Source organism: Oncorhynchus gorbuscha, linkage group LG05, assembly GCF_021184085.1.
Source record: "Oncorhynchus gorbuscha isolate QuinsamMale2020 ecotype Even-year linkage group LG05, OgorEven_v1.0, whole genome shotgun sequence".
In the NCBI taxonomy this organism is placed as follows: Eukaryota; Metazoa; Chordata; class Actinopteri; order Salmoniformes; family Salmonidae; genus Oncorhynchus; species Oncorhynchus gorbuscha.
The window spans coordinates 22,115,272-22,138,862 of NC_060177.1; the positions used below are offsets into that span (position 1 = coordinate 22,115,272).

At 46.6% G+C, this 23,591-nt stretch overlaps 1 protein-coding gene across 1 annotated transcript in view; it reads left to right on the forward strand.

The window, feature by feature from the left end:
* The first annotated feature begins 3,244 nt into the window (after positions 1 to 3,244).
* Positions 3,245 to 23,591, forward strand: part of LOC124035662 (genetic suppressor element 1-like) — a 521,622-nt gene continuing 501,275 nt past the window's right edge. The window contains 1 exon segment of the mRNA XM_046349230.1: positions 3,245 to 3,915. Within this exon segment, the coding sequence (XP_046205186.1) occupies positions 3,379 to 3,915 (537 nt within the window). The 5' untranslated portion in view covers positions 3,245 to 3,378.

Consider the following 23,591-nt stretch of genomic DNA (forward strand, 5'->3'; position numbering starts at 1 on the left):
GCTTGTCTGACACCAGACTGTGTGGTCCCTGTCAAGGTCTTCCATCCCATGCAGTGTAGAGGGGGGGTAGGCGGAACTTAATCCCCAAAACAGGTGTGGCTAGTGGGGCTGCACCCCACAGCTGTCCCCTGAGGATCCAGGACAAGTGGGAACTGTACAACACAGCTAACAGCCATAGACAAAATGCAAGACCCATTCTGTTTGAGCAATACCACTTAATCCTGCAATGAAAGAGACATTCGGGCGAATTGGAAGAAGCAAACATATTGCAGACAAATGTTTTCAAGATTTTGACTGCCTGTGGTTATTATAATGATTCTGTTTTAAGAACACATACAGATTCTGCTTCAATGTGTCATGCATCTTGCACAGCTCCCACAAATGCTTGAACAATGGCACACATTGTTCACCTCAGGATCCTGCTGCCTTACAAGTCTTTTCTTTCTCTTGTAAATTCTTCTGGCTGTTTATTATGGCGATACAACCTATTGTAATTAAATGAATAGTTTGTATCATTTAGCATAAAGTCTATATTTACACGGAAGCTATTACATGGGAAATCGTGCAATGCAATATGTAGCCTGGTTTGTGGCGTGTGTAAATATTTCCATATATCAATAGCTCATGGGTTACGTGTGAAAATGTTATCACGGGTATAGCAGTTTAAAACCAATACCTACTCTAATTATAGGCTGGGGCTATTCTAATCACACTGGACCTAAACATCAATAGGCCTACACGGTAATGCTTGATATGATATGGTTAAGTTTTACTTCAACAAATACGTAATTTGGTTAAAAAAAATAATGAGACGCGTTCCTCCTTTATCAGTTAGTTCTGCTGAAAGGGTTTGACTATGGGGAGCAGCGGCGAGGGTATCTGAAAAGTGATCCAGTGAATTGGAGATGGCGCTGTGTACAGTGTGAGCGAGTTAACAGCCAAAGTTTCCAGAGCGCAGGAAAGTTTGTAGGAGAGGTGACCCGTGATTCTAACAAGAGTTTTCTTCTCACGTTACCACGGGTTCGCTGTCCTATACTCCGGACTGGAGACACTGCGTTTCTGCTAAATGTTTCATGGACGGTTTGAATAGATGATCTCTAACGGAATAATTGAGAGCCAGGATTTTAGTCTACGGTTCGCTGCCTGTTCTGCAGTTTCAATGAGCTATCGGCTATTTTATCACAAGTGAGTAGGCTGGACGCGATACGCAGCCTTTTTTTGTTGCATAGCCTACTTTTGTGAAGGTGTGAGTCTGTTAGAATGAATCACCGCTTTTGGTATTATGTCATGTAGTCTGTGGTGTTTTTAGAACTATGAATGGCCCCAGTGACAAGGATTTAATACCGATATCTCGGAAACACCGACTCATGGCTGCTGTCATGCCCGGGGACGAGAGCCCATTGTACAGCAACACTTCCAGGTCTGATCGGAATGGGATAGGATTGGTTCACTGTTTTATATGTGGAAGCGGCGTTTCGCCAGGAAAAGAATTGAGATTACAAGTGAAATATCCGAAAGAGAACGGTCCGTTTTTCCCGTTTTTACAAAACCAGGAGCCAGCGCCGGGGGCATGTGAAGTCAGCCCAGATGGACATGCTATGGTGTGCGCCGTGTGCCACTGTTTTCTGGGGGAGCAGTGGAACTCATTCGAGCGGACTAGGACACCAATAGAGAAGCGTATGTACTGGCTGAAGAGGCCGTACCAGTGCGACTCTCGGCGGATACCACAGGAGTGGAACATCTCCTATGACCTGGAGCGGAGAATCAGTGTCAGCAGCCAGAATTACGACGGGAACGAGTCGGATTTCTCCTCTTTCTCGGAAAACGAGAACATGTCAGACCAAGAACTGGATTTAGTAGACCGCGCCGGTGTGAGCAAGGAGAAGTATAGAACATCTGGCAGTAACAGCAAAACTCCCAGAAACGGTAGCAGGAAGAACAACAACAGTGTTAAAAACAGCCCTGACTCTCAACGGGCTATCCGCTATCCGGTGGGTGTTTACCAGGCACAGGACTCGCCGAAATCGGATAGTGCCATGCCGCCCAGGCGCGGTAGTAAAATTACGAATAATCTCTCTCAGTCATCAGTATCTCTGGCCCAAGAGATTGTGTCCCAGAGATGCTATGCCAGCTCTCACGTCGACACACCTGTGCAGGACAACGCGATCATTATGCGCAACAGGCAGTGGCTAGCGGAGGGGAATGTCAGACACGCTGACCCGCGCCCTCTCCAACGCGCTGCTGACAGCAGCTGTAGCTTAACCAGGCATCCCTCCCTCATATTCCAACAGAAAGGAGAGGATCTCGCTGACGCTGCTGACGGACTATCACCCATTGGCGCCGCTGTCACCTCTAGGCGCGACGCAGCAGCACCTAGAGAACGTGTTCCGGGCAAGTTTATAGCCTCTGACAACTCTGACAACGACCACGAGATCAATATAACCACTGACGAGAACCGCCAGGTGTTTGAAGCAGCTGGCAGCAGCAGAGAGAGGGTATTGGCCCTGCTGAGACCACCCAGGGACGCTGCCGGGAGGGTCATTGCCATGCCCCAGAGTGGTGCCAGTGGTGGTGCCAACAGGAGTACCAGTCCCGAGGAGTGTGTGTGTTACATCTGTGGCAGTGAGATGTGGCAGGGCGGGAGGTTCCGTGTGTCTGTGCAGAAGCAGGAGAGGGCAGCCAGCGAGCCCTTCTTCCCCTTCCTGTGGTTACACAGCCCTCCCCCTGGCGCCATGCCCCTCACCCCGGGGGGCACCACCCTGGTCTGTGCCAGCTGCCACACATCCCTAATGCAGCAGTGGCAGGGCTTCCAGCTGGCCGACGTGCCCGTTCTCCAGCGCCTCTACGTGGTCCCCCTCAACCAGGGCTCCTCCACCCCTGCACCAGCCTCGGGCCACCCTCCCTGCATCACTCCCCAGGAAAGGCACCCCTCAGATCCCCCGGACCGCCTACCTAAGTCTCAGGCTTCCTGTGAGGCCTGTTTCCTCTGTGGCCAGGAGTGCGGGCGGGATGGGAGGGTGGCATATGCACGGGCCGGCGTGGGCAAAGCCCGCGGTGCCATGTATTTCCCCTTCATCAACCTGCTGCCGTGCCCGCCTGGTGCCCAGGGAGTGAGGAACGGCCGGGTGCACTGCTGTCCTTCATGCTACGCCATCCTGGAGGAGATCTGGGGGGCGTACCGCCTCAGCTTCAGTGAGGACCTCATCACCTCTGTCACCTCCTTCCTGGGGAGGTACCACACAGCGCTGGCTACGGGTGGAGCTGGACTGGCCCATTCCCAAAAGGGGGTGTCCTCCTCTTCCTCTGGCCATGGTGGGTCTGTATCAGTGTGTTACCTGTGTGGGACAGAGCTAGGGGTCGGGGGGGAGTTCCAACTCCATGTCAACCCTCCTGGGCGCTGTGGAGAGAGGGAGCCCTTCTTTCCCTTCCTCACCATCCACCCTCCCTGCTCCCCAAGCCAAACCTGCCGACGCCACCGGTCTGGTGTCAGCCTGTGCCCTCTGCTATCACGACCTGCATGCCCAGTGGGCTCAACATGAGAGCCAGGGTTCTGCCACCTCCAGCTCTACAGCCCCAGGCCCAGCCTCCTCCACCCCCCAGCCGGCCAGCTCTCCCTGGGCCAGACAGTACAGCTGCGAGGCCTTTGTGTGCTTCTTCTGCAGACAGGAGCAGAGGCGTCAGGGGGGGCTGTGTGCGGTCACGGTGGCCAGGCTGCCTGTGTTCCTGTACGCCCCACGCGGGCACCGCACCCTTCTCGTGGATGATGGGAGGAAGCTGGTGATTGGCTCGTGTGTGGAATGTAAGTCCATGGTGCTGGCGGGACAGAGCATGCAGCAGGAGAGAGACCGGGACGGGGAGGGACAGGGAGACGGGAGGACAGAGTCACCTCCCCCTACATCACGCCCCAGACACAAGGTAAGACACAGGTTTGGTTGATGCTCAAAGTTGACTATTGTGGGTGTGTTGTATATTTTAGTGGTGTAGTATGCATCCTTTTCAGTAGATTGTGTGCTTGTTCATGTCTGTTAGCTATTGGTTTGTGTAACCTAGCTTGATGTTTGTGGATTATTTCAGTTGTTTAAGTGCGCCCGTGCCTGTCTGTGTGTGTAGGTGGATTATTTCAGTTGTTTAAGTGCGCCCGTGCCTGTCTGTGTGTGTAGGTGGATTATTTCAGTTGTTTAAGTGCGCCCGTGCCTGTCTGTGTGTGTAGGTGGATTATTTCAGTTGTTTAAGTGCGCCCGTGCCTGTCTGTGTGTGTAGGTGGATTATTTCAGTTGTTTAAGTGCGCCCGTGCCTGTCTGTGTGTGTAGGTGGATTATTTCAGTTGTTTAAGTGCGCCCGTGCCTGTCTGTGTGTGTAGGTGGATTATTTCAGTTGTTTAAGTGCGCCCGTGCCTGTCTGTGTGTGTAGGTGGATTATTTCAGTTGTTTAAGTGCGCCCGTGCCTGTCTGTGTGTGTAGGTGGATTATTTCAGTTGTTTAAGTGCGCCCGTGCCTGTCTGTGTGTGTAGGTGGATTATTTCAGTTGTTTAAGTGCGCCCGTGCCTGTCTGTGTGTGTAGGTGGATTATTTCAGTTGTTTAAGTGCGCCTGTCTGTGTGTGTAGGTGGATTGCCTGTCTGTCTGTGTGTGTAGGTGGATTATTTCAGTTGTTGCGCCCGTGCCTGTCTGTGTGTGTAGGTGCGCCCGTGCCTGTCTGTGTGTGTAGGTGGATTATTTCAGTTGTTTAAGTGCGCCCGTGCCTGTCTGTGTGTGTAGGTGGATTATTTCAGTTGTTTAAGTGCGCCCGTGCCTGTCTGTGTGTGTAGGTGGATTATTTCAGTTGTTTAAGTGCGCCCGTGCCTGTCTGTGTGTGTAGGTGGATTATTTCAGTTGTTTAAGTGCGCCCGTGCCTGTCTGTGTGTGTAGGTGGATTATTTCAGTTGTTTAAGTGCGCCCGTGCCTGTCTGTCTGTGTGTAGGTGGATTATTTCAGTTGTTTAAGTGCGCCCGTGCCTGTCTGTGTGTGTAGGTGGATTATTTCAGTTGTTTAAGTGCGCCCCGTGCCTGTCTGTGTGTGTAGGTGGATTATTTCAGTTGTTTAAGTGCGCCCGTGCCTGTCTGTGTGTGTAGGTGGATTATTTCAGTTGTTTAAGTGCGCCCGTGCCTGTCTGTGTGTGTAGGTGGATTATTTCAGTTGTTTAAGTGCGCCCGTGCCTGTCTGTGTGTGTAGGTGGATTATTTCAGTTGTTTAAGTGCGCCCGTGCCTGTCTGTGTGTGTAGGTGGATTATTTCAGTTGTTTAAGTGCGCCCGTGCCTGTCTGTGTGTGTAGGTGGATTATTTCAGTTGTTTAAGTGCGCCCGTGCCTGTCTGTGGTCAGTTGTTTAGGTGCCTGTTATTTCAGTTGTTTTTCAGTTGTTTGCGCCCGTGCCTGTCTGTGTGTGTAGGTGGATTATTTCAGTTGTTTAAGTGCGCCCGTGCCTGTCTGTGTGTGTAGGTGGATTATTTCAGTTGTTTAAGTGCGCCCGTGCCTGTGCCTGTCTGTGTGTGTAGGTGGATTATTTCAGTTGTTTAAGTGCGCCCGTGCCTGTCTGTGTGTGTAGGTGGATTATTTCAGTTGTTTAAGTGCGCCCGTGCCTGTCTGTGTGTGTAGGTGGATTATTTCAGTTGTTTAAGTGCGCCCGTGCCTGTCTGTGTGTGTAGGTGGATTATTTCAGTTGTTTAAGTGCGCCCGTGCCTGTCTGTGTGTGTAGGTGGATTATTTCAGTTGTTTAAGTGCGCCCGTGCCTGTCGTAGGTGGATTATTTCCGTGCCTGTCTGTGTGTGTAGGTGGATTATTTCAGTTGTTTAAGTGCGCCCGTGCCTGTCTGTGTGTGTAGGTGGATTATTTCAGTTGTTTAAGTGCGCCCGTGCCTGTCTGTGTGTGTAGGTGGATTATTTCAGTTGTTTAAGTGCGCCCGTGCCTGTCTGTGTGTGTAGGTGGATTATTTCAGTTGTTTAAGTGCGCCCGTGCCTGTCTGTGTGTGTAGGTGGATTATTTCAGTTTTGCGCCCGTGCCTGTCTGTGTGTGTAGGCGGATTATTTCAGTTGTTTAAGTGCGCCCGTGCCTGTCTGTGTGTGTAGGTGGATTATTTCAGTTGTTTAAGTGCGCCCGTGCCTGTCTGTGTGTGTAGGTGGATTATTTCAGTTGTTTAAGTGCGCCTGTGCCTGTCTGTGTGTGTGTTCCTTTAGCTCTCTGCCTGGCAGGGGTGTGAGCAGTGTTAGCAGGGGATCCGTACAGCACCGGAGCCCGTCGTTAGATAAACAAACATTTGGATCAGAACTCTAACAGTAAACAACACAGAAAGACTGGGGGGATTTCAAGGCCACCACTGGCCTCGTTTTCTTCTTGTGTGTTTACATGTTTGTGTTTCTGGCCAGGTCTGTTGGTTTTTGTACATTGTTTTGGCTGTATACAGGATTCCATATGTGTGTGTGTGTGTGTGTGTGTGTGTGTGTGTGTGTGTGTGTGTGTGTGTGTGTGTGTGTGTGTGTGTGTGTGTGTGTGTGTGTGTGTGTGTGTGTGTGTGTGTGTGTGTGTGTGTGTGTGTGTGTGTGTGTGTGTGTGTGTGTGTGTGCGTGTCCTCTGCGTGAGGCTACTACAGATTGTATCCTTTATTATCAGATCAACCAGAGATGGATTATAACAGAACATGACCAAGATGTTCAAATGTTCATAAATGACCAGCATGGTCAAATAATATCCACTAATGATAATATCACAGTTTCACTCTGTGTCAGGAACAGCTGTGAATGTTCAAATGTTCTCTATTAAGGCAGAACATTGTGGTGTAATGATCATGTCTGTTGGAGGTGGATACATCCTGTCAGGTAGTCTATAGGGCCAGTGTAAATATTTAGAGACAGGAGAAGGCTAAACAAAGACCCTACTCATAAACTACTGCAGCATAAATCTGGAGGCTGGAGGTAATGATCATGTCTGTTGAATACATCCTGCTCTATCCAGTGTAAATATAGAGCAGAGGCTAGACTCACCCAGTCATGTGTCAGTCTTACTGTAGTGTGTGTGTGTGTGTGTGTGTGTGTGTGTGTGTGTGTGTGTGTGTGTGTGTGTGTGTGTGTGTGTGTGTGTGTGTGTGTGTGTGTGTGTGTGTGTGTGTGTGTGTGTGTGTGTGTGTGTGTGTGTGTGTGTGTGTGTGTGTGTGTGTGTGTGTGTGTGTAATCATGCAGTGACTGATTCAGTGCTGCTGTTATTGTTACTTCACAGAGTGAGACCTCTACTCTCTCTCATGAATAAATGGATGGATAAAATGGATAAAGGAGAATAGGTCTTGTAGATGAACTTGTAGCATTAGACCTTGTTTCACAGAGGCCACAGCAGCAGTTACTCTGTTGCTACTAATTACTGCAACTCTGGTAGGCTCCCATGGTGATCTAATCAGATGCACAAAAAATATGTTTTTTAAAAATCTGAGTATAGCATGGTGAAAAACACCTATGAAATAAGCTCTAGAGCAGGGTTGGACAACTCCAATCATCTGTGGTGTCACACTTGTACCCCATCCCTAGCAAAAACAACCAACTAATCACATTCTAAACTGAAGATCATGATTAGTTGACTATTGGAGTCAGATGTGTTAGCTGTTAGTTGAAGTGTGTGATTTAAAGTGGGACTGCAGATAGAGAGGGGGGAGAGAGGAGGGAAAGAAGAGGGAGAGGAAAAGTATAGGAACAAGGTCTTCATTAAGTTACACGGTTGGGACTAGAGTTGATGAAGGAATCCCACAATATGTTTTCTCACGCTGCAAGAATGCAATATTTACAGTGTGAAACAGAGTGATGCTACTCAACAGAGCAATATTTACAGTGTGAAACAGAGTGATGCTACTCAACAGAGCAATATTTACAGTGTGAAACAGAGATGCTACTCAACAGAGCAATATTTACAGTGTGAACCAGAGAGATGCTACTCAACAGAGCAATATTTACAGTGTGAAACAGAGTGATGCTACTCAACAGAGCAATATTTACAGTGTGAAACAGAGAGATGCTACTCAACAGAGCAATATTTACAGTGTGAAACAGAGTGATGCTACTCAACAGAGCAATATTTACAGTGTGAAACAGAGCAATATTTACAGTGTGAAACAGAGAGATGCTACTCAACAGAGCAATATTTACAGTGTGAAACAGAGAGATGCTACTCAACAGAGCAATATTTACAGTATGAAACAGAGTGATGCTACTCAACAGAGCAATATTTACAGTGTGAAACAGAGAGATGCTACTCAACAGAGCAATATTTACAGTGTGAAACAGAGAGATGCTACTCAACAGAGCAATATTTACAGTGTGAAACAGAGAGATGCTACTCAACAGAGCAATATTTACAGTGTGAAACAGAGAGATGCTACTCAACAGAGCAATATTTACAGTGTGAAACAGAGAGATGCTACTCAACAGAGCAATATTTACAGTGTGAAACAGAGAGATGCTACTCAACAGAGCAATATTTACAGTGTGAAACAGAGAGATGCTACTCAACAGAGCAATATTTACAATGTGAAACAGAGTGATGCTTCTCAATAGAGCAATATTTACAGTGTGAAACAGAGAGATGCTACTCAACAGAGCAATATTTACAGTGTGAACCAGAGAGATGCTCAACCTCATAATCAAAGATCGTTCTCTGCATGTCAACTATTTTATTGTTGTAGTTCCAGGTTTTGATGGAGTATGTCTGTCATATTGCTGGTGTTCCATCCTGAGGTCCAAGCAGCCACAGCAATGGGGAGGTGGGGATGTATTCATACATAATAATTGAACCCCAGTAGTCTGAACATTTGACTCCCTAGAGAGCAGAGATCAGATCATACAGTAAAGTAAGAACACCTGTGGGCGTCGTTTAGCTGTCCTGTACTTTTATTTTCTCTCTCTCTCTTAATTGAAGGGCTTTATTGGCTTGGGAAACATATGTTAACATTGCAAAGCAAGTGAAGTAGATAATAATAATAATAATGCCCTTTTCTTGTGGCAACAGGTCAAAAATCTTGCTGCTGTGATGGCACACAAATTGGGTTTGTTTTCAAAGTCTTTGTGGGTCTGTCTAATCTGAGGGAAATATGTGTCTGTAATATGGTCGTACAAATGTCAGGAGGTTAGGAAGTGCTGCTCAGTTCCCACCTCTCTCTCGCTCGCTCTGATCATCAGGTATGTATATCAGATCACACCCTCAGAGGGAATGCTAGATGAGAATCCACTAGATCAGAATCCCGGAGCAGGCTTACTTGGTTTGGGGTTAGTGGTGTGTGAGGGATTTGAGAAGTCTGAGGGGTGCAGGTGACAGAGCTGTTTTTGGCCTGGGCCAGGCAATGACCTCATGGCTGAGGAAGTGCTTAGAGGGGCTGAGTGTGTGTGAGAGAGCCGGGTGTGAGAGGGGCTGAAAGGGGATGGTGGGGGCCTGGGAGAAACAGGTGCCGTGTCCTCCAGTGACACGCTATCTGGCCCAGAGAAGAACTGTCATCGCTCTCATGTCACCAGAGGAGAACCCATCTGCTTCCCCTGACCCCACCCCCTCTCCTTCTCACCCCACCCCCCCCCTCCTTCTCACCCCACCCCCTCTCCTTCTCACCCCACCCTCTCTCCTTCTCACCCCACCCCCTCTTCTTCTCACCCCACCCCCTCTCCTTCTCACCCCACCCCCTCTCCTTCTCACCCCTTCCCTCTCCCCTCTGCTCTCTCTTTCCGTCTCCTTCCCTCTCTCCTCCTTCCTCCTATATCTCTAAAAAGCAGAGGGGGGAGGATGTGTGGGAGAAAGGGGGTGAATATGGAGAGAAGGGGTGAGAAAATGAACTGCAAAGGAACGGGTTGACATTGTCTTTTAGCTAGGTCTTTTTCATTTTTAGATATTTGCACTAAGAATTGCATTATCAAGTTATGTTGTAAAACAGTAGAGGGAGGGGCTGGGTTCTGCATATGCACCTGCCTTCACCTACTGATGAGTACCTGCACTGTGGTGTGTGTGTTGCGTGCATTTGTGTCATTTAATGTACTTTGTTAAAATGAGGTCTTCCTGTCCGATTCCTCGTTAAGATCTCAATAAGGTCTAAATTATCCCACGCAATGAGAGCTGCTACTGCTACTGTCTCTGCTAGCCAGACGTGTTAAATATAGTCGACTCCAACACACACTTTCACACTTTCACATTATTCACATACGCAGCTGCTACTCTGTTAATGATCTATCCTGATTGCCTAGTCACTTTTACCCCGACCTACATGTACATGTTACCTCCATTTGTCATTTTGAACTCTGCAGTGTTGGGAAAGGGCTCGTAAGCATTTTACGGTAAAGTCTACACCTGTTGTATTCGGCGCATGGGACAAATGCAATTTCATTTGAAACACACACACACACGCAAACATGTTCCTTGAGTGTAAAATTCATGTTGAACATGACCCTCTGACTTCCCTGTCAGACTCTGACCACCACTAGACCACCACTAGACCACCACTAGACCACCACTAGACCACCACTAGACCACCACTGAACCACCACTAGACCATCACTAGACCACCACTAGACCACCACTAGACCACCACTAGACCACCACTAGACCATCACTAGACCACCACTAGACCACCACTAGACCACCACTAGACCACCACTGAACCACCACTAGACCATCACTAGACCACCACTAGACCACCACTAGACCACCACTAGACCACCACTGAACCACCACTAGACCATCACTAGACCACCACTAGACCCCCACTAGACCACCACTAGACCACCACTGAACCCCCACTAAACCCCCACTAGACCATCACTAGACCACCACTAGACCACCACTAGACCACCACTGAACCACCACTAGACCACCACTAAACCCCCACTAGACCACCACTAGACCACCACTAGACCACCACTAGACCATCACTAGACCACCACTAGACCACCACTAGACCCCACCCCCACTAGACCCCCCACTAAACCCCCACTAAACCCCACTAGACCACCACTAGACCACCACTGAACCACCACTAGACCACCACTAGACCACCACTAAACCACCACCTAGACCACCACTAGACCACCACTAGACCACCACTGAACAACCACTAGACCACCACTAGACCACCACTAGACCACCACTAGACCACCACTGAACCACCACTAGACCACCACTAGACCACCACTAGACCACCACTAGACCACCACTGAACCACCACTAGACCACCACTAGACCACCACTAGACCACCACTGAACCACCACTAGACCACCACTAGACCATCACTAGACCACCACTAGACCACCACTAGACCACCACTAGACCACCACTGAACCACCACTGAACCACCACTAGACCACCACTAGACCACCACTAGACCATCACTAGACCACCACTAGACCACCACTAGACCACCACTGAACAACCACTAGACCACCACTAAACCACCACTGAACCACCACTAAACCACCACTGAACAACCACTAGACCACCACTAGACCACCACTAGACCACCACTAGACCACCACTGAACCACCACTAGACCACCACTAGACCACCACTAGACCACCACTAGACCACCACTGAACAACCACTAGACCACCACTAGACCACCAGAATGTCTTAGTGGAGTCATACACATCCAACCAACCAGGCTTCAGGTCAAAGGCCCAATCCCATCCTAACTTCACACCATTTTGGTGAACAAATGAAATAAAAATAGCTTATTTGTCTTGTGGGGATAAAATAATACTTTGTTAGTATTAGTGTGATAGAGAGGACTAAGGAAACGAAAACACTCTCAGTATGTCACTGGTATGGTTGTGTTGTGTCTGCCTCTAAAGTCAAGGAGATGACACGATGATCAATGTCCTACTACACTAAGTGGAGCCACGCTAGAGATAACATGGGATCACCCACAGACGTGTGTGTGTGTGTGTGTGTATCTGTGTATGGTGGTCTGCTGAGGCTCTGTTCTGGGTGGTTGATTATCGTTGACCCGTAGGAAAAGTGGAGACAGGTTTCTACGTCTGAGCTCAATCAGTGTGCCACTGTCTGTCTGTGTTTCTGTTCAGAAATGAGTGTAGGGGTCAGTTATCATATGTGTGTAAATGTGGCCGTGATGTAAACATTTGAATGTGTGTGTGTGTTCTGTGTGTGTGTTTGGAAAGAGTATGTTCTCACTGCACGGCCCATATCTTTGTGAAGGAGGTATTTGCTGTCGCAGGAAAAACATTCTGGCATCGTGACACTGTCGCCTGCACAGATTTATTACTGAGAGGAGAGGGGAAGGGAGGGAGGGAGAGAGGGAGTCAGGGAGTCAGGGGTGGGGGAGATCACTGGAAGGTTTGCATGTGTGTGTGTGTGTGTGTGTGTGTGTGTGTGTGTGTGTGTGTGTGTGTGTGTGTGTGTGTGTGTGTGTGTGTGTGTGTGTGTGTGTGTGTGTGTGTGGGGGGGGGGTTGTAATCAGAAATAGAAAGGTGGAGGTGGTGCCCAGTCTCAGTCTCATTTCAAAATTAGACGTCCATGTTTCACAAACGTCAAATTTTGAAGGTGTAAGAAACGTCAGTTTAGGCATTAACTCTGAATTTTTAAGGTTAGGGTTAAGTTTAGCCATTAACCCTATATCGTTGAGGTAAGGGTTAAGGTTAGGGTTAAGTTAAGCCATTAACTCTATATCGTTGAGGTAAGGGTTAAGTTTAGCCATTAACTCTATATCGTTGAGGTAAAGGTTAAGGTTTGGGATAGGTCTAGCCATTAACTCTATATCGTTGAGGTAAGGGTTAAGGTTAGGGTTAAGTTAAGTTAAGCCATTAACTCTATATCGTTGAGGTAAGGGTTAAGTTTAGCCATTAACTCTATATCGTTGAGGTAAGGGTTAAGGTTTGGGATAGGTCTAGCCATTAACTCTATATCGTTGAGGTAAGGGTTAAGGTTTGGGATAGGTCTAGCCATTAACTCTATATCGTTGAGGTAAGGGTTAAGGTTAGGGTTAAGTCTCGCCATTAACACTATATCGTTTAGGTAAGGGTTAAGGTTTGGGATAGGCCTAAAACAAAAATCTCAAAAACAACCTATCACTGAATTCTGACATTCAACCTTTTGCACCAGAGGCAGATGTTTACCTACTTGAAGGTAACAGCGCTCACTGTTGCCCCTAATGGTCCATTTCCACGTCATCTCCTGACATCCTCAGGATGGATGTTGAGTATTGACTTATGATACCCGTACACTGTAAGAGCATTGAAAGCAGTGGAGCAGAGAGGAAGGATAAAGGGAGGGATGGAAAATACTAGATAATAGGCAGTCAAAGACAAACAGCGAAGAGAAGCAGTGAGACAGGACTTTATGTCTCAGAGATGGGAGGAGGGGAGTTAGTGGGATCTGTAGTCCAGCCAAAGAGAACAGAGCAGAATGGAATCCCATTTCTCATTAATACATCATAAAGGGTCACTGCAGGAAATACTACATTATCCAGGGGGCCACAGGGAAGGGCTGTCTCTGTGGAGAGAATGGAACTCTAAGGTTATGTTTGTGTAAGTGTGTTGGTATGTGTTTTTTGTGTACACATGTTTGTGAACCTGTGTGTGTTTGCCTGTGTGTGTGTGTGTGTGTGCCTGTGTGTGTGTGTTTGCCTGTGTGTGTGTGCTTGTGTGTGTGTGTTTACCTGTGTGTGTGTGTGCCTGTGTGTGTGTATTTGCCTGTGTGTGTGTGTGTGTGTGTGTGTGTGTGTGTGTGTGTGTGTGTGTGTGTGTGTGTGTGTGTGTGTGTGTGTGTGTGTGTGTGTGTGTGTGTGCCTGTGTGTGTGTGTGTGTGTGTGTGTGTGTGTGTGCCTGTGTGTGTGTGTGCCTGTGTGTGTGTGTGTGCCTGTGTTTAGCGCTTGCGGTTTGGTATTTTGATGTGGTTCCTACAGGGATAAACCCCATGGGCTGTTTGACACATTGTCAGTCTGCTAGAGTCTGAACACACTGGTCTACTTAGCTGTGAAACCCTAGACCCCTATGATGGGTCCCCCAGAACTCAGTCCGGTTTTAAACTTACTCTTGAAAGTTGTAATAGTAGAATGCACAAGGTACCATTTCTAAATAGGGTAGTACATCATCAGTTCCTCTTGTCATGTCAGTCATTGCATATCTTAGAGAGCTATTTATAACTTGTCAGAAATGTTATTTAGGTTTTTTAGCCCATGGACATTGTTGTCATTTTTTAGTCACTCAAATATCACATGAATTGCAAGAAAATAACTTTAAACCTGCAACATTCCCACCACCAACAAGAGTGGTGTGAACAGTGTGTGTCATGAACAATTATGGTGCCTATAGAAATAGACGTGGTGTGTGAGCACAGGGTGGGTGCGCGGGATGTTCCCCAATGCTAGAAGGGGTTCCCCAAGTGAAAAGGTTTGAACCCCTGTTCTAGAGCAGCTAACAAGACCCCTGTCCCACTGTCTGGGACAATGCATAGACAGAAGGACTTCCATAGTCACAAACAGCAGACAGGGTTGTGCTTTTGGCTCGACAGACACTTGGCTTGCTCCGCATATCGGAGCCAACGTTGGCATTGATAAAGGAAATTACATTTCAGATAGATGACATTCAATTGATTGATTTATTTTTTTATAGTCAGAATCAACATAAGTGATGTTAGTTATGCATTTGGAGTAGTCTAGGGGTCCAAATCCTACCTTAAAATACACATGAATATCTTATTCATAAATCATATTGATGTCATTGACAACATAATAGTTCCATGTACATATCTTAAGTTAGGATTGAGCCATGAGAGGCTGTATTCTCCAGTAGACAGCTGGCAGAGTGACGGACTGGTTGGCGTTTCAGATGGAATCCACAGCTATTTCTGGGGATTTATTTCACAGCTCCTGAAGGGGGATTTTCATTCAGCTCTCTGAGGCCGATATCTCTATGACATTACATCCAATGACCCAGATCCCAGCACTGATCCAACTAGAAACATCCAGATTTCAACAGCCTTGTGAGGCCTTAGAACCGTCTCTCTCCGCCGCTGCCCGTGTCTTCGCCGTCTTAGTCCTCATCACTCAAAAAGAGGGTGTCTCATACCCCCTGCCAAATAGAACACCCTTCAATCCCTCCACCCTCACTAACAGCTGCTCCTCTGTCCAGTACCCCTCCGCTGTTCTGCTGTTCCTGTGTTAGCTGGGCTATAACTAGGTAGAGGCAGCCTGACACCATAGTGCGAGCCTCATACCTCACACCTCTCCCACCCTATGAAAGGGGGAGATAGTGCTGCCCACAGCCACCGCCATGAAAACAAACCTTTGATCTACCTGGAATGACCCTGTCCCCCGTCCCCCGTCCCTCGCTGCACGTACACGAACACACGTCATGCACGCATACACAAATGCACACATATACACGCGCACATACACACACATGCAAACGTTTGTTTTGCTATCCTTGTGCGAACCAAACAATTTATTCCTATTGAAAATAATTTTTTACTGAACCCTAACCCTTTACCTTAAACCTAACTCTAACTCATGAACCTAACCCCTAACCTTAAACCTAACTCTAACTCATGAACCTAACCCCTAACCTTAAACCTAACTCTAACTCATGAACCTAACCCCTAACCTTAAACCTAACTCTAACTCATGAACCTAACCCCTAACCTTAAACCTAACTCTAACTCATGAACCTAACCCCTAACCTTAAACCTAACTCTAACTCATGAACCTAACCCCTAACCTTAAACCTAACTCTAACTCATGAAACTAACCCCTAACCTTAAACCTAACTCTAACTCATGAACCTAACCCCTAACCTTAAACCTAACTCTAACTCATGAACCTAACCCCTAACCTTAAACCTAACTCTAACTCATGAAACTAACCCCTAACCTTAAACCTAACTCTAACTCATTAACAACTTACCCTAATTGTAGCCCTAAACCAAAAGCCTAAAATGTACTTTTTTGGGTGTTGCGACTGATGCGTTAATGGTCTGTAGTTGAGGAGTTCACACGTAATCACCCCTGACCTCCTCCCTGGGCTCAGAGAGGAAGTGGACCTGGGCTCATTAGAGGTCAGAGGTCACACAGGTGGAAGTGGACATGGTTAGTGTATCGACACTACTAACTGTCTCAGGAATCAGCCAGTCAGAGATAAAGTATAATACATGTTTATAATGTTGAGTTATTATTGAATGGTTTTCAGTGTTCAGTTATTTCTTACTTATAGTGTAGAACCACAAGACACATAAAAATGAATAAAAGTCAATGATCCTGAATTTGATCTTGACAGGACAATTTTACATTTACATTACATTTAAGTCATTTAGCAGACGCTCTTATCCAGAGCGACTTACAAATTGGTGCATTCACCTTATGACATCCAGTGGGACAGTCACTTACAATAGTGCATCTAAAACTTAGGGGGGGTGGGGTGAGAGGGATTACTTAACCTATCCTAGGTATTCCTTAAAGAGGTGGGGTTTCAGGTGTACAGATTGTACAGATTGTACAAATTGGAAACCATTGTGTTAGCATAGAAAATATGAGTGGTTTTGTCAAATGTTCTGGCCCCTACTCCACTATTCAGGTAGAAACCCAGTTGACTGCCCTGTCCAGAGAGAGAGAGAACAGAGAGGGCAGTGTCTCCTTGGCCCACTGTTCCAGTCAATCCTGTTGGTTGGCACTGGGGTGTGTGGTGTCCTGTTTTCAGTAGTGTGTGTGTGTGTGTGTCTTTAGTGTGCCAGGGTTGGAGAGTCTGAACTCAGTGTGATTGCTGAGACTCTAGAGTCCCATGTGAAAATAGCTCAGTGTGTGTAGCCTTGAGTGTACAGTGCCTTCGGAGAGTATCCAGACCCCTTGACTTTTTCCACATTTTGTTACGTTACGTTAAATGTATTAAATTATCCCCCCCCCCCCCTGCTTTTGAGATTTGAGCTAATTTATAGAAGAAACTGAAATATTACATTTACATAAATAAATGACCCTTTACTCTGTACTTTGTTGAAGCACCTTTGGCAGCGATTACAGCCTTGGGTCTTCTTGGGTATGACACTACAAGCTTGACACACTTGTATTTGAGGAGTTTCTTCCATTCTTCTCTGCAGATCCTCTCAAGCTCTGTCAGGTTAGATGGGGAACGTTGCTGCACAGCTATTTTCAGGTCTCTCCAGAGATGCTTGATCAGGTTCAAGTCCAGGCTCTGGCTGGGCCACTCAAGGACATTCAGAGACTTGTCCCGAAGCCACTCCTGCATTGTCTTGGCTGTGTGCTTAGGGTCGTTGTCCTGTTGGAAGGTCTGAGGTCCTGAGCTCTCTGGAGCAGGTTTTCATCAAGGATCTCTGTACTTTGCTCCGTTTGTCTTTCCCTCGATCCTGACTAGAGTTCGCAGTCCCTACTGCTGAAAAACATCCCCACAGCATGATGCTGCCACCACATTGTTGAAAAGTGTGTAGCAGAACAACTGATTGCCCACCTCAACAACAGCCCCTTCACATTACACTCCATGCAGTTTGGCTTCAGAGCGAAACACTCCACAGAAACGGCCAACTGCTTTCTTCTGGAAAATGTGAAGTCCAAGATGGACAAAGGGGGTGCTGTTGGGGCTGTGTTTCTGGACCTAAGGAAGGCTTTTGATACTGTTAACCATGAGATTCTCATCACAAAATTGTCCAAGTTCAACTTTTCCCCTGATGCCTTGAGATGGATGAAATCATACCTTGAAGGCAGAACTCGGTGTGTCAGAGTGAGCAATGAGCTGTCGCCCACTCGTAGCTATGATGTGGGCGTACCCCAAGGGTCAATACTGGGGCCCCTCCTGTTCAGCCTGTACATTAATGATCTGCCTTCTGTCTGTACTGGGTCTGAAGTTCAAATGTATGCAGATGATACAGTGATATATGTGCATGCAAAGAGCAAACAACAAGCTGCACAAGAACTCACTACTGTAATGGTCCAGGTTACAAAGTGGCTCAGTGACTCGTGTTTGCATCTCAATGTGAAAAAAACTGTTCACAAAGAGGGCAACAGATGCTACTGAGCCAGATGTCTATGTGTCAGGGGAGAAGCTCCAGGTGGTATCCGATTTTAAGTACCTTGGCATCATACTTGATTCCAACCTCTCTTTTAAAAAGCATGTGAAAAAGGTAATTCAAATAACCAAATTCAACCTAGCTAATTTCCGATTTATACGAAATTGTTTGACTACAGAGGTAGCAAAACTGTACTTCAATTCTATGATACTCCCCCACTTAACATACTGCTTGACTAGTTGGGCCCAAGCTTGCTGTACAACATTAAAACCTATTCAGTCTGTCTACAAACAGGCTCTCAAAGTGCTTGATAGGAAGCCCAATAGCCATCATCATTGTCACATCCTTAGAAAGCATGAGCTCTTGAGTTGGGAAAATCTTGTGCAATACACCGACGCATGTCTTGTATTCAAGATCCTTAATGGCCTGGCTCCCCCTCCACTCAATATTTTTGTTAAACAGAAAACCCAGACATATGGCAGCAGATCCACAAGGTCTGCCATGAGAGGTGACTGTATTGTTCCCCTAAGGAAAAGCACCTTTAGTAAATCTGCATTCTCTGTGAGAGCTTCCCATGTCTGGAATACACTGCCATCAGACACACATAACTGCACCACATATCACACTTTCACAAAATGCTTGAAGACCTGGCTAAAGGTCAATCAGATTTGTGAACATGGTCCCTAGCTGTGTGTTGCCGCTTTCCATGTTGTCTGTTGTCTGTAGCTTGTGAGGTGTGGAAACACTTTGTTGCTTTTATGAATTTTGTTTTGCTGCTTTTTGTTTTATGCTGCTCTGTCTGTATGCTATGTCTTGCTTGTCCTATGTTGCTATGTCTTGCTTGTTCTATGGTGCTATTGTCTATATTGTAATTGTTTTTAATAACCTGCCCAGGGACTGCGGTTGAAAATTAGCCGGCTGGCTAAAACCGGCACTTTTACTGAAACGTTGATTAATGTGCACTGTCCCTGTAAAAATAAAATAAAATAAACTAAACTAAACTACACTAAACTAAACTAAACATTCTTCACCGTAGGAATTGTGGCAGGTTTCCTCCAGACGTGATGCTTGGCATTCAGACCAAAGTGTTCAATCTTGGTTTCATCAGACCAGATAATCTTGTTTCTCATGGCCTGAGAGTCTTTAGGTGCTTTTTGGCAACCTCCAAGCATGTTCCTTTTTCTGAGGAGTGGTTTACGTCTGGTCACTCCACCATAAAGGCCTGATTGGTGGAGTGTTGCAGAGAAAGTTATCCTTCTGGAAGGTTCTCCCAACTCCACAGAGGAACTCTGGAGCTCTGTCAGAGTGACCATTGGCTTCTTGGTCACCTTCCTGACCAAGGCCCTTCTCCCCCAATTGCTCAGTTTGGCCGGGCGGCCAGCTCTAGGACGAGTCTTCGTGGTCCAAACTACTTCCATTTTAGAATGATGGAGGCCACTGTGTTCTTGGGGACCTTCAATGCTGCAGACATTTTTTTGGGACCCTTCCCCAGATCTGTGCCTCGACACAATCCTGTCTCGGATCTCTATGGACAATTGGTTCAACCTCATGGCTTGGTTTTTGCTCTGACATGCACTGTCAACTGTGGGACCTTATATACACAGGTGTGTGCCTTTCCAAATCACGTCCAATCAATTTAATTTACCACAGTTGGACTCAAATCAAGTTAGAATCATCTCAAGGATGATCAATGGAAACAGGATGAACTTGAGTTAAATTTTGAGTCTCATAGCAAAGGGTCCGAATACTTATGTAAATTAGGTATTTCAGTTTTTTATTTTTATAAAATTAGCAAAAATGTCTAAAACTCATGTTGCTTTGTCATTTTGGGGTATTGTGTGTAGATTGCGAGGGAAAATGTTTTAAAATTAATTTTAGAATAGTTTTGAAAAAGTCAAGTGGTCTGAATACTTTCCTGACGGTACTGTGTGTGAGCTGTATATACAGTATGTGTGTGTGTGTGTGTATGTGTGTGTGTGTGAGCTGTATATACAGTATGTGTGTGTGTGTGTGTGTATGTGTGTGTGTGTGTGAGCTGTAGATACAGTATGTGTGTGTGTGTGTGTATGTGTGTGTGTGTGAGCTGTATATACAGTATGTGTGTGTGTGTGTGTGTATGTGTGTGTGTGTGTGTGAGCTGTAGATACAGTATGTGTGTGTGTGTGTGTGTGAGAGTGTCTGTCTGCATATTGTATATGTACACTGTACACTCTAAAAAAAGGTGATATCTAGAACCTAAAATCCCCATAGGATAATGCTTTTTTGGTTCCAGGTATAACCATTTTGCATTCCATGAAGAACCCTTTCCACAGAGGGTTCTACATGGAACCCAAAACAGGTTCTCCTATGGGGGAGAGATGGAGGGCCTGGTTAGGCTTTCAAGTTCTGTGTGTGTCCAGTCCTCTAATAATTGTCCCCTGTGCTTGGGATAGTGGGATCTTTTCAGGACATGGCACCACTCATGGCATTTGGACCTGGGCCATGCCTCCCCTCATATCCTCCCGTCTCTCCCTCCTGCCCCCTTTTCATTGTTTTGGGAGTGCAGTGTTGACTCAGGAAAGGGACAGCAAGAATGGCCTCTCCCTGCTCTCATCCCCTGTTCTCCTTTCTCTCCCCCTCCTTTCCATTCCCCCATTCTCCCCCATTGTGGTCTGTTCAGTGTTGCTTGAGGGCAGTACAGTCAGGGCCAGGCTGAATGGCTTGGTGAGAATAGCTGCTGTGCTGTGTGAATGAGATCTGTCTGTATTGTGTGGAGGCCAGCTCATTGGCTGGGTCTCCCCATGCTAGGCCTGGAGCTGCTTGAGTCTGGGTCTGTACAGGCCAGGGGATCTGGGCCAGGACAGAGAGGGAGGACAGGCCACTGTGTTCTCCTCTGTCATAGAAAACAACAACTATATCACAACATGACCTACGTTCATTTGTGCTCTTCATTCATTCATTCATTCATTCATTCATTCATTCATTCAGTAAACCTGTTCTGTTATACAAAAGACCACAACGAGACCACATGTTGGTTAGTCACTTACTTCACAGCTGGCCTGTAGCTGACGTGGTCTGTAGACCATAGACTACTACCACATTGTGCCCTAGACCTAGACACCTGACATGTGCCAGCCATTAGAGGTCAGGAGGCTAGCATCTGTCTCAGTGCCTGGCATAGAGTGGCATGGCCAGGGGTAGAGGAGCAGGCTGGACGCAGGAGAAGTTCCCCAGTGCCCCCCCCCCCCTCTTTTCTCATGGCCCTGGTTTTACTAGGGTTTTATACCAATGTAATTACAGAGTAGAGACAGTACTTGTAACGATGTAACGACAGCCCAGCTCTTTCTCTCTCTCAAACACTCCCTCACTCCCAAACTCTGCAAATTTACTTCACCCCACAAGCCAAAGGAAACAAACCTCACATACTGTGTGTGTGTGTGTGTGTGTGTGTGTGTGTGTGTGTGTGTGTGTGTGTGTGTGTGTGTGTGTGTGTGTGTGTGTGTGTGTGTGTGTGTGTGTGTGTGTGTGTGTGTGTGTGTGTGTGTGTGTGTGTGTGTGTGTGTGTGTGTGTGTGTGTGTGTGTGTGTGTGTGTCAGGTGGTTGGGAGCAGTAGCAGGTGTTTGCTCTCCGAAAATATGCAGGCAAAGCAGCTGGACTGTGCCACAGCTGTGTGTGTGTGTGTGTAGCACCTGGACACAGCTGGACTGTATGGCAGGCAGTAGCTAATAGAGGAACTGTGTTTCTGGCCAGACGTGAGCTCCTACACTCAGCCTGTTCAACACGTTATATTCATTTCACTAGCTCTCCCCCCACACACACAGTTCCATTGCCAAAGTGCTTTATTTTTATTCTCTTTACCCCTTGTTCTTTCAGGTCTGCTTTTAGTTCTGAATGTGTCATTTCAGAGTCATTTGAAGGGGTGAAGTATGGTGTTTTGGTGATGTGTCATTTCAGAGTCATTTGAAGGGGTGAAGTATGGTGTTTTGGTGATGTGTCATTTCAGAGTCATTTGAAGGGGGGAGGTATGGTGTTTTGGTGATGTGTCATTTGAAGGGGTGAGGTATGGTGTTGTGGTGATGTGTCATTTCAGAGTCATTTGAAGGGGTGAGGTATGGTGTTTTGGTGATGTGTCATTTGAAGGGGTGAGGTATGGTGTTGTGGTGATGTGTCATTTGAAGGGGTGAGGTATGGTGTTGTGGTGATGTGTCATTTGAAGGGGTGAGGTATGGTGTTTTGGTGATGTGTCATTTGAAGGGGTGAGGTATGGTGTTGTGGTGATGTGTCATTTGAAGGGGTGAGGTATGGTGTTGTGGTGATGTGTCATTTGAAGGGGTGAGGTATGGTGTTTTGGTGATGTGTCATTTGAAGGGGTGAGGTATGGTGTTGTGGTGATGTGTCATTTCAGAGTCATTTGAAGGGGTGAGGTATGGTGTTTTGGTGATGTGTCATTTGAAGGGGTGAGGTATGGTGTTGTGGTGATGTGTCATTTCAGAGTCATTTGAAGGGGTGAGGTATGGTGTTTTGGTGATGTGTCATTTGAAGGGGTGAGGTATGGTGTTGTGGTGATGTGTCATTTGATGGTGTTGTGGGGGTGAGGTATGGTGTTGTGGTGATGTGTCATTTGAATGGTGGGTGATGGTATTTGGTGTTTTGGTGATGTGTCATTTGAATGTGTCATTTGGGTGAGGTATGGTGTTGTGGTGATGTGTCATTTGAAGGGTTGATGGTCATTTGGTGTTGTGGTGATGTGTCATTTCAGAGTCATTTGATGGTGTTGTGGTGGTGTCATTTGAAGGGGGAGGTATGGTGTTTTGGTGATGTGTCATTTGAAGGGGTGAGGTATGGTGTTGTGGTGATGTGTCATTTGAAGGGGTGAGGTATGGTGTTTTGGTGATGTGTCATTTGAAGGGGTGAGGTATGGTGTTGTGGTGATGTGTCATTTGAAGGGGTGAGGTATGGTGTTTTGGTGATGTGTCATTTGAAGGGGTGAGGTATGGTGTTGTTGTGTCATTTCAGAGTCATTTGAAGGGGTGATTTGAAGGGTGTGAGTGTATGGTGTTGTGGTGATGTGTCATTTGAAGGGGTGAGGTATGGTGTTTTGGTGATGTGTCATTTGAAGGGGAGGTATGGTGTTGTGGTGATGTGTCATTTGAAGGGTGAGGTATGGTGTTGTGGTGATGTGTCATTTGAAGGGGTATGGTGTTTTGGTGATGTGTCATTTGAAGGGGGAGGTATGGTGTTTTGGTGATGTGTCATTTGAAGGGGGGAGGTATGGTGTTGTGGTGATGTGTCATTTCAGAGTCATTTGAAGGGGGAGGTATGGTGTTTTGGTGATGTGTCATTTGAAGGGGTGAGGTATGGTGTTTTGGTGATGTGTCATTTCAGAGTCATTTGAAGGGGTGAGGTATGGTGTTGTGGTGATGTGTCATTTCAGAGTCATTTGAAGGGGGAGGTATGGTGTTTTGGTGATGTGTCATTTGAAGGGGTGAGGTATGGTGTTTTGGTGATGTGTCATTTCAGAGTCATTTGAAGGGGTGAGGTATGGTGTTGTGGTGATGTGTCATTTGAAGGGGTGAGGTATGGTGTTGTGGTGATGTGTCATTT